Source organism: Apaloderma vittatum, unplaced genomic scaffold (assembly GCF_000703405.1).
Source record: "Apaloderma vittatum isolate BGI_N311 unplaced genomic scaffold, ASM70340v1 scaffold20818, whole genome shotgun sequence".
Taxonomy (NCBI): Eukaryota; Metazoa; Chordata; class Aves; order Trogoniformes; family Trogonidae; genus Apaloderma; species Apaloderma vittatum.
Window position 1 is genome coordinate 9,574 of NW_009731555.1, and position 10,909 is coordinate 20,482.

Here is a 10,909-nt window from a genome sequence, read left to right on the forward strand (position 1 = left end):
TGGGGAGCATCTCGAGGGGTGGGGAAGGAGGAAAGGAGGGGCTCAGGGTGCTGGGGTGTCAGTGCACTGCACTGGGGAGGTTCAGGGTCAGGATGCTCCCCGGGAGCATCGCTCCCCATCCCTCGCAGCCTTCCAGCCTTTGCTGCTGTTTCAGCTTGCTCTGGTTTAAGACCACAAGAGTTACATTCCCCATTTTGAGCCCCCTCTCCTTGTTTCCTTCCCCCCTTCCCACCCTCGGTCTCTGTGTCGGGCACTGCAGGTGTATTGTGAAGATCACAGGGGAGATGGTGCTGTCGTTTCCAGCGGGCATCACCCGACACTTTGCCAACAACCCCGCTCCAGCGGTGCTCACCTTCCGCGTGCTGAACTACAACAGGCTGGAGCACGTCCTGCCAAACCCCCAGCTCCTCTGCTGGTAAGGAGCCCCCCTCCCAAAGGAAGGCAGGTTTCCGTGAAAGTAGGGTGCTTTGCAAAAACACACAGCCCGAAATATCTCCCTTGGAAGCCCTGATTTTCATAGAATTGTCAGGGCTGGAAAGGACATTAAAGATCATCTAGTCCCAACCCCTGCCATGGGCAGGGACATCCCCCACTAGATCAGGCTGCCCAGAGCCCCATCCAGCCTGGCCTTAAAAACTCCCAGGGATGGGGCTGCCACCCCCTCTCTGGGCAACCTGTTTTGGGAAGGAAGCTCTCAAGCCTTTAAATACTTGCCCTCTGAGAGCAGCCCCTTTGCCCAGGCAGAAGAGCAGCAAGTGTTTTGACGGGGTTTTTGCATGTTTTGTGCTTGTTAGACTTCCTGCTTGCGAATACGAGATGACCTGCAGGTTGCATCTGCTGTGCCTCCCCCGGAGGTATCTGAGGACAAGCCAGATTGGCACAGGAGGGAGGCAATATTTCTCTAAAAGTGGGATTAAAGGCGATCCCAGCTGGTTGCTGGCGCTGCTGCCTTGCGTGCTTTGTAGAGAAGGTTTCTTCCGCCGAGGTGGCTCACACGAAGGGTTAATCCTCTCTCTGTGCAGTGATAACACGCAGAGCGATGCCAACACGAAGGAGTTCTGGGTCAACATGCCAAATCTTATGACTCACCTAAAGAAGGTATCAGAACAGAAACCTCAAGCCACCTATTACAATGTGGATATGCTCAAATACCAGGTAGGGTTGGGGTTTTTTTGTAAGAGAAAACTGTGCCAAAAATGTGGGTTTAACAAATAAATGTAAAAGCTGGTATTTCCCTAGTGCAGAGTGGAGATAATGTGAGGTGGGGGCATGCTGTCCCGCTAGTCCCTTCTGTATGTCCCTAGCTTCCCCAATTTTAACCCTGGTACAAACTTTCTGTGGGAATATGAGGTGTTGTCTCCTCTGAAACCAAATGTAATTGGCGCGTCTGTAAAATGGGATTTCTCCCTCCACCCCTGCGGAAACTAAATGTTTTTTCTGTCATTTTGGAAGGTATCTGCCCAGGGTATTCAGTCTACTCCATTAAACCTTGCAGTGAACTGGCGGTGTGACCCTGCAAGCACTGACCTCCGCATCGACTACAAATACAATACAGAGGCAATGACCACACCGGTAGCTCTAAACAACGTCCAGTTCCTCGTCCCCGTCGATGGAGGAGTAACCAAACTTCAGGCTGTGCTTCCTCCGGCTGTCTGGTAGGGATTACTCACCTGACAAAGGGCTCACTTGCTATCCCTGCCACGTCCACGCCTCACCCACCCAGGAGTGGGATCATGGGTGGGAGCTGGGGACACACTGGGGACCCAGACCTGTCCTCCTCTTGCAGGAGGAAGCGTGCAACGCCACGACAGTGTCATTTTTTCTTGCCATTACCACGAGCAAAACGGTTGGTGATGAAGGCAGCAGAACCAATAATCCTTATTTTGTGGTTTTGGCTACTTTTTTCCCGGGGCTCAGAGGGATGCGTGGCCGTCACAGGGAAGTAGGGCATGGCACAGCCCAGCTGCGATGCAAGAGCAATTTTTCTTGCTCGGGTCATCCCCAAAGCCAAGCTCCCAAAACTGTGGCTCTGGAGAGCGACAGTGGAGCTTCTCCCCCAGCCCACATGGCCTTTGGTGAAATTTAAATGACCCCTCTGTAATTTCTCATTTCCTACAGAAATGCTCTTCTTCGCGTGTTTTTTTAGGAATGCAATGATATTGTGGAAGATCCCTGATATCTCTCAGAAGTCAGAAAATGGAGGTAATGTTGCAAATGTGTATGTTATTAATTCTGAATACTTAAATCAGACGCTGACCTGTTTTATCGTGCCTGCTCACAAGTCCAGACACACAGACTCCTGCTGGTGCTTGCCAGGGGAGGATGCTATTTAAAGTTAGGAGCAAAGAGCTTTGAAAAGCAGGGCTACGTACCACTGGCACTGTGTTGCCAACTGTTTTGGCATCACGGAGGGGTATTAACAAACCGGATTTGAATGCAGTTGCTTGCCAAGTCCTTTTGTCCCCCTGTCCAGGGGACCTCAGCCTCCTGTGGGTCACTTCTCCACTGAGCCCATGCAGCTCAGCAGCTTTGTACCCCTGGGGTGTCTGAAAAGTAAAAATCTGCTGGGAGGAGGATGAAGGGGTTTGCTTCTGTCCCCCCGCCCCAGGGGATGCTGCTGGGGTTGGGTACAACTATGGGAGTGGCACTTTGGGCTCTCATTGCCTTTGCTGGCAAATCCATCCCTGGGATGCGCAGGCGCGCCTTTCCGAGCTTGTCAGGCTCCCACGGGGGACTCTTAAATCGCAGGTGTGGGCTCGCTGCTGGCCCGATTCCAGCTCTCGGAGGGGCCCAGCACCCCGGCCCCCCTGGCCGTGCAGTTCACCAGCGAGGGGAGCACGCTCTCCAGCTGCGACATCGAGCTCGTTGGCGCCGGCTACCGCTTCTCCCTCATCAAGAAAAGGTTTGCGGCAGGTAGGTGCTTCACCGGCGGCTCCTCTTGGGGTGGCAGTGTCCCCTCCGGCCATGCCGGCACGCCTGGCACTGCCCGTGCTGGGTATTCTGCTGACAGGTTAAGGCCAGAGGTCCCACCGCAGCACGGCGTGATGGGGCTGGCTGGTGGCTGAGGGGGCAAAACCTCCCTTGCATGAAACAAACCCTGCTCCTGCCTATGAGAGTTTTGAAATTCATGTGCTCTTTTTTGCTCGTGGGTGCTACACGAAAGGCAGGTTCTGGGGATCTCCAAGAGGAGCTTTTGCCCCATTGCTGTGGAGATAAAAATATTTTCCCTTTTGCTCCATCGCTGCAGAGAAATACAAGTATTTTTCTTTTCACCCCATTGCTGCAGAGAAATATAAGTATTTTTCCTTTTGCCCCATCGCTGCAGAGAAATACAAGTATTTTTCTTTTCACCCCATTGCTGCAGAGAAATATAAGTATTTTTCCTTTTGCCCCATCGCTGCAGAGAAATACAAGTATTTTTCTTTTCACCCCATTGCTGCAGAGAAATATAAGTATTTTTCCTTTTGCCCCATCGCTGCAGAGAAATACAAGTATTTTTCTTTTCACCCCATTGCTGCAGAGAAATATAAGTATTTTTCCTTTTGCCCCATCGCTGCAGAGAAATACACGTATTTTTCTTTTTGCCCCATTGCTGCAGAGAAATATAGATGTTTTTCTTTTTGCCCTATTGCTGCAGAGAAATATAAATGTTTTTCCTTTTGCCCCATTGCTGCAGGGAAATATTTTTCCTTTTGCCCCATCACTGCAGAGAAATATAAGTATTTTGCATTTTGCCCTGTCACTGCAGAGAAACACAAATTATGCTGCGGGCACAGGGGCTGGCAGAGGTGGGCGACTGTCACGGGGAACTGGGGCTGCTCCCTCCCCACAGCTGATTTCTGATCCCATTTCTAGGTAAATACTTAGCCGATAACTGATGGAAGCTTATGCAAGTCTGTGGAAAATAATACGGAAAATACCCAAGGACTGCTGTGCGTGGAACGGGTTTTAATTACAGTTTAAGGAAAATGAACTAAATCCTGCACTCGGGACATTTCTGTTGGAAGTGTCGACAACTTTCAGCATTTTTTTTCCTTGGAAAACACCGTCTTGACCAGTCCTACAGTATTTACTTCTAGATGTAACATTGTTAATGGTTTTAAAATGTAATTATTGTATTTGTAAATTGTACTCATTCCAGTAAGGCTGTATTTTGGCAGTTAGACACTTGAGTTTTAGCATTTTACCATTCATGAAATGGATGTAATTTAAACTGTGGTATATAAATTTAATAGTAGTACTGTTGAATGGCACAATGCTTACAGAGATAGATTACATTTTGTCAATATATACAATTTAAATACAATACTGATAGCTGTTATGAAGGGGGTGCCTCATAAAAAGAGAGATAAGTAGAACCGACATGCTGATTTACTTTTCCTTCAGCTCTTAGTATGTCTCACGGTGATGAATAGAAAGCTCTATCTTCAGGTTTAGCTGGTTTAACTCCAGAAAAACATTGATGTAAATGTGGAGGTTCCTAATACAGTCTCCCGGCAAAACGCAGGGAAAAATGTCACTTCTGTGGAGTATTTACTTTGAATTTCCATAACAAGAAACCTCCTTGAACGTGCCCGTGTTTTCTTAGAGTAACCGTTAGGAGCCCCAGCAGTGTGTGCACGGGCGGCAAGCGCTTTGTTTTGCCCCCACGCCCTCACATTTTGCATTTTGCAGAGATGCAGACAAGGAAATAAGCAGGCAAAGAAAAATCCGAGCTTACAGCACTGTCCCAAAATGTTGTTGCTGGTTTTAAAGATGCATTTTCCGAACAGCCTCCAATTTTTTGGTTGCGTTTCTGCGTTCCCTTTGCTTGCTTCTCCTGCTCTCCCCTTCTTGTTTTTGAAAGTCCCATGGGTTTGGAAAATGCTTTAAAGACAAGCAATCCCCTTTCCATGCCTTTTCATTTTACTCCATGTATGTACAGACACTGGAAAACAAATGCAGCCCGAGCCTGACCCTCAGTGGGACACCTGGCGCTGGCTGGGGACGGGGACTGTGCCAGGGGAGCAGGGGCAGCCGAAAGCCTGCCTAGGGAGCAGGGAAAGCACACAGAAGTGCTAAACTGGAGGCTGCGAGGGAAAAAACACATTTTCCCTGCTCCTCTGTCTGTGCATCACCCGTGCAGCGCGTGATTTCCAGCTGACTTTAGTCTCAGCCTGCTGCTGGCAACGTGGTGGTGGCGTTCACTGCGAGGCATCTGCCTTGGTTTAATGGGAGAATTTGTCAATATGGGGGGAAAAAAATAATTAAAAGGGGTCTTTTTGCAATTAAATGCATCTGCTGTTCCGGTGCTCCTCTGTGAATGGGGTGCCGGGGGCTTTAGAAATGTCTAAGATGACAACTAGCACTAATTTTACAGTCACAAACGTTGCCGGGATTCAGTTTGTGCATCTGCACGGGACTGTGCGTGTTGGGAAGTGCTTGCTCACAGAGTAGAGTTTGGAATGATTGTAAGAAAACCAAAACCCATGCCCATCTTAAAGAAAAGGAGGAAATTTGAGGATGTTTCAGGTCTGAAATGACTCCCAGACTGAGATATGTATGAGAGGGTGGTGGAGTTGTGTGCATGCTCATAAAAAGGAATCAACAACGAAGATAAAGCACAATTCAGTTATGCAACTTCTTACATCTTCGTGGGTTTGGGAAGTAACCTTGCCAGTACTCCTGGATGGAGTGTTTAACTCTGTTAATAATTTTCCCCCGAAGTGGAAACATGTACAAACTGTGTAACCTACCCCTTCCTGACGCAGGAACATAGGGCAACATTTAAGAATCAGTTTTTGCATAATTTTTGCATAATGGTTCATGCTGTGTACAATTGTTATAAACTCATGCTTCCAAGAGAGTTCTATGTCATAGTCCTGAAAATGAGGATTTTATAATGTAAATATTACCAGAACATAGATATTTTACTTTATATTTCATTTGAAAGACAAGGTGTTTACATTAGCGTTGGGTTTTTAAATGCTTTTTAAACATAAAAACCCATAACCCAAAGCTCCCAAGCTTGTCCCATGTGTGCTTTCCCACAAAACCGATGGTTGTATTTTTGGGGTGAGTGTTGGGGTTGTGCCCTTTGGCAAGGGTAGAGAGATGAGAAACTACTGCAGCCCTTCTGGGGCAAATTGCCTGTTGGACCCCAGTTTGGGGCGCTGGCATGTTGGGAGCCCCATGGGGACACAATGCCCTTCGAGCCACCAGCGGGTGACACCAAACAGTTATTTGAGATAAACTGTCCCAAACAGTTTTTGGAGATAAATAAAACCTGTCCCAAACAGGACGTGGTGGCAACTATGCTGGGACCAAAACCAACAGTTTGGGACAGGTTTTATTTCGTACTGCTTTTGCCAAGTTTTTTTTTGCAGAGTGTTTTAGCTCATTAGGCATTTGCTCAGGAGTGTTGAGCTGCGTGTCTCCGCTCTGCCTCCCAGCAGGACCTTGGTGAGGAGATGCCTCTCCACGCCGATGGTTGAGTTTTTCTGCCCCGTTCGATGTCTGAGCGGCGAGGCAGCATGGCAGGGTGCCCTGAGGATGCTTATTTTGTCAGATTCTTGTCTCCCTGCGTGCCGTAGGAGTGTGGCACCCTGGCGTTACCCCACACCGAGAGGGCAAACACACCAGTTGCATTTCTGTGTCTGAAGTGCAGGAGTCTGGTTTGCTTTCCGCCTGGCTTTCACAAGGTGTCAGCAGAAAAAAAGATTATGGGCAGCAGCTTGGGACATCTCAAACTTAAATTTAGAGCACTGAATAGGGGCACATATAAGGATGTTTATCCCCAATTCCAGCTTCTGTAGGAGCAGCGAGAGCCTCCGGCTCTGGAGAAGGCGGGTGGGATGCGCTGCCCTGTTACATTCGGGGGCTCTGAAGGCTTCACCTCTGCTTCGAGGCAGAAAAATCTGTGTTATCTTCAGGGAATGCATCTACCTGGAGCTCCATGCCCACTGGCCAAGGGCAGCTATGGCAGCAGGGAGCTGAGAAGGTGGCGATTTAGTTGCCTGGAAGGGCAGTTCTTGAGCTGAGCATCAGCGCTCGGTTCCCTGAGCGTGTGGTCCAGCAGGTCTTCCGCCAGGTTCAGGCACCCCTTAACTCAGCAGCGCTCGCCTCGAACTACCCGAGTCAAAAAAAAAAAAAAGAGGCATTCCAATAATAAATAGGCATGATGCATGCACAGAAAGGCCTTAGCTTAGTGATTTGTTTGGACCTTTCCCTTTAGCTGTCGCTCCCCTGAGGGCTTTCCTCTGGGGTCCCTGGTAGCCACTAGCAGCTCACGCTGCAGGGTCGAGGTGCCCTTTGACAGAGCAGGAGTATTTTTCCCCACAGACACCTGCAGACTTGGGTCTTTAGATATTAGAAGCCAGAAGTTTCTGATTTTTATTGTTTTTTTCAACTTTTCTCAGTCTCTGTGTTGCGAATATTCATGATTCTCAGCCAGCTTACAAGGCTCCTCACAGGAGTCATTTCAGATCAATTTTCCAATTTAACAATAACTCTTAATTACTAGGAAATCCCTCAATAATATGAAATAGTTCCAGATAATAAGCTTTCCGTTTGGTGTTCGCATTTGCTCTTAAATTTCATGCCCCTTTTATAAAGCTGCTTATTTTTCCAGTAAGGCTAGTGCCCATTAACCTTCTATTCCTGCCCAGCTGATGGCGAGTTCTCGGTGGGCCTGCGTGTGGCTTCGCTTGCACAAGCTTTTTCACGCGAGTGTGATCATGTACCGAGGGTATTTCAGTGAAATTAATTTGGTATTTCAGTGAAAATAATTTTGTTTTCAGTAAGCCCTTCCAGGATTGCTCTATTAGATTTTTTAAAAACTTTTTTTTTTTTTTAAAAAAAAAGAAGTTAATGTTTTGGTGAGGCAGGGAGGGGATGGGGAAGGAAGGCACTTCTCCAGGCGCCATCAGCCCCTCGCTGTGGGATGCCACCAGGTATCTCTCACGGCAGTGCCCAGAGTTTGGGCTGCACGGAGAACACCAGAGAAATATGCTGCTTAAAGAAGGTGAGACCCCTCTGCCTTCTCCTTTTAACATGATCGCAGGTGGTTGTTTAATTTCCAGTCGTACAAATTGGTTGGGTCTTGCATGGTGCATTATTTTCCCCCTGAGGTACCTGCCACCACAGGTCTTACTTAATTTACCTAATTCTGGATGATTCAAGGCGATGGCAGCTGCAGAGATTTTTGCAACACAAGGATCAAGTAGGGTCCCCTCTTCACTTTCTTCCTAAAATATTTTTCAAAGGCTGGGCTGTAATGAAAAGGTGACATGTTTTTAAATGGCCTAAGGGAGAGTCAAAGGTATTTTACTACAAATGTTTGGCCTCCTCAGACTTCCCCCTGGCTTTCGCGTCTCCGTTGGCTGTGGTGCGGTTCCTTGCCCACGGGGTATGTGGTACAGTTGAAGAGGAATCCTCCTTCTTTTCACCACTTTTTTGGGGCAAATACAGCCTGCATCTGCTACCCGACATCTGTCTGAGAAAGCCATTTCAGTACATTGAATATGGAGTGATATTGTTTTTCCTTACCCTTTTGTTGCTTTTATGTGAAAATGCCTTAGTTAGAAAAACTCAATTTCGAAGCTTACCATGACCAAAATACGTAGTAACATCATCACGTTGTATTTTCCCCGCTAAGAAATTACCATCTCAGATTTCATTTCGTAGCCAGAATACTTTCTGCTCACAATTCCCCAAGGAAAGTAATTCTCACAGAGCCAGGGAGTTTTTACGTTTGTCATTATTTTAACTCTTACTTCACTGCAAGGCTAGAAAAAAGGTCTGCAGAAATACCTCCGCCTCCTGCGCGACCTCTCCAATCACTTTAGGGGGGGAATTGCAGATAATGCTGCTGACCATTGGTCTTGAAAAATCTCCCGCGTTAGCATGGTGATGCTCTTCAGAGGTTTGCTCACGAGCAAGATTTCACTACAGGCCAATCAGTATGTGACAAAACACAGCAGGCTGTAGCGAGGCGTTAAAAATATTGAATTCCTCCATCTGAAACCTCTCTCCTTCCGCTGCGGATGTGCCGTCCTGCCCTTGGGTTCATCATCTGGGCAAGGAGGGTTTTCCATCCCCAAAACGCTCTAAGGTTGGTGAAATCACCCTGATACTTTGACGGGATGAACCATGTGGACATGTCAGTCGTGGTCTGAGAGAGGAGTCGAGTTGGGCTGGGTCTGAAGCTCTGGTCCCATGGCCACGGGCGGGTGGTGGAAGGTACAGGAGAACCTCACTGCGACACCTCTGAAGCCAGAGGAAGCCCCAAAAGCAAATTGGATTTCCCCAGGTATCTCCCTGTATCATTTTATGAACTCCCTCGTGTATAAAATGTTTATAAATATTTGTGGATTAAGATACACAGGTCTATTTTTAAGATTTAAGTTAAATAAGTTAAATAATGGCTGGCCTTTTTTTGCCTAAACGTGCAATGAAATATATTATACCTTTAGTCTATGATGGCCTAGGTACTGCTTAGTCTGTGATGAAAACTTTGCTGCTTATCTACTGTTCTCAGAGAAAAAAATGTAAAAGACGTACAGGTTTGTTGCACACGGACTATTGCAGCAAAGCTTTGTATTTGACCACTGGTAATATGAATGTGTTGTATTGACTTGTTGAAGATAATCATGAAACAACATATTTTAAATGTTACTTGCCTTATAGATTAGAATACGACTATGTGGATATCATTTTTTGTAAATAATGTTTTTTACAAATGTCTCTCCTCCATTCCTCCCCTCACCCATTTCACAAAATCTTGAATATGCAATTATTTGCCATGCATAATGTTGCAACAAATAAATCCCCACGTCAGAACAAAGTTTATTAATTCTATACATAAGAACCACGTTAAATACCCAACTGAGTTGCAATTTAAATGTGATTTTTTTTTTCCTTGAAAATAAACAAAAAACTGTAAAACACTACTTTTGCCGAGTGAGATTTGCCTGCATGAAAGCCTAAAGGAGCTGGGCAGAGGTATGAAGAGCTGACATGTCCCTGGCCCAAAATGTCATTGCGGCTGGAGCTATGAGCAGCTTCCCGGCCTGGGGACACGCGTTTGCACATGGGGACACGTGGGGGTCCCCGGGGACGGATCGAGTTTTGGGAGGAATGAATAAGGGCTGGAGGAAACATGAGGGACCATGCCTGTGGGTTTCAAGGGGACCCATGGAGACATGTCAGTGCTTGTAGGGACACATGGAGGTGTAGGCACACGTGGGGACCTGGGAGGCCACGAGGACCCATGTGGAGCTGTAAGAACACGCTAGAACCTGTGCGTTCCGTGGGGATGTGTGGTGATCAGAGGGACACGTCTGGGCTCTGGGGACATGTGGGGGCTGTAGACACATGTGGGAGGAGGCCATGGGGATGCGTGAGGGCTATGGAGACCCACGGGGGCTGTAAGGACACCTGGGAACCTGTGGGTTCCATGGGGATCCACAGGTATCACAGGGACTTATATGGTCTATAGGGACATGCGGGGGCTAAGGCCATGGGGACATATGGGGGCTATGGGGCCGTGGGAGGCCATGAGAACTCCTGTGGGGCTGTGAGGACACGTGGGAACCCTTGGGCTCCCTGGGGATCCATAGGGGTCACAGACCTACATGGGCCATAGGGACACATGATGGCTAATGTGGGAGGAGGCCATGGGGACATATGGGGGCTGTGGGGACCTGTGGGGGCTACGGGGACCCATGAGGGCTGTAAGAACACGTAGGAACCTGTGGGTTCCCTGGGGTTCCACAGGCGTCACAGGCACCTGCGTGGACCACAGGGACACGCGGGGATCTGTGGAGGCTGTAGGGACACATGGGGGCTACAGGCACAAATGTGGGGGGCACACGGAAGCATGAGGGGACATGGGGGTTACCAACCGCCCCGGCTCGGTGTGCTTGCTCGG

General features: G+C 48.0%; 2 protein-coding genes across 2 annotated transcripts in view; both read left to right on the forward strand.

The window, feature by feature from the left end:
* Nucleotides 1–259: 259 nt before the first annotated feature.
* LOC104278302 (SH3-containing GRB2-like protein 3-interacting protein 1) lies at nucleotides 260–4,346 on the forward strand. Its single transcript, XM_009875231.1, has 6 exons — nucleotides 260–415; nucleotides 1,023–1,155; nucleotides 1,453–1,655; nucleotides 2,147–2,202; nucleotides 2,749–2,913; nucleotides 3,856–4,346. Exons 1-6 carry the CDS (start codon nucleotides 285–287, stop codon nucleotides 3,876–3,878), a joined length of 711 nt encoding a protein of 236 aa, XP_009873533.1. The 5' UTR covers nucleotides 260–284; the 3' UTR covers nucleotides 3,879–4,346.
* Nucleotides 4,347–10,498: 6,152 nt separating this feature from the next.
* TCTEX1D1 (Tctex1 domain containing 1) overlaps nucleotides 10,499–10,909 on the forward strand; it is a 2,077-nt gene continuing 1,666 nt past the window's right edge. The window contains exon 1 of the mRNA XM_009875233.1: nucleotides 10,499–10,555. Coding sequence (XP_009873535.1) covers nucleotides 10,499–10,555 — 57 coding nt within the window. The remainder of the gene's footprint in view (nucleotides 10,556–10,909) is intronic.

Bases quoted from the DNA above. Each gene is read 5' to 3' on its own strand.
- LOC104278302 (XM_009875231.1), top strand. From the start codon at position 285: ATGGTGCTGTCGTTTCCAGCGGGCATCACCCGACACTTTGCCAACAAC. The intron at 2,203-2,748 runs GTAATGTTGCAA...CTTAAATCGCAG, and splicing joins TCAGAAGTCAGAAAATGGAG to GTGTGGGCTCGCTGCTGGCC. The intron at 2,914-3,855 runs GTAGGTGCTTCA...TCCCATTTCTAG, and splicing joins CAAGAAAAGGTTTGCGGCAG to GTAAATACTTAGCCGATAAC.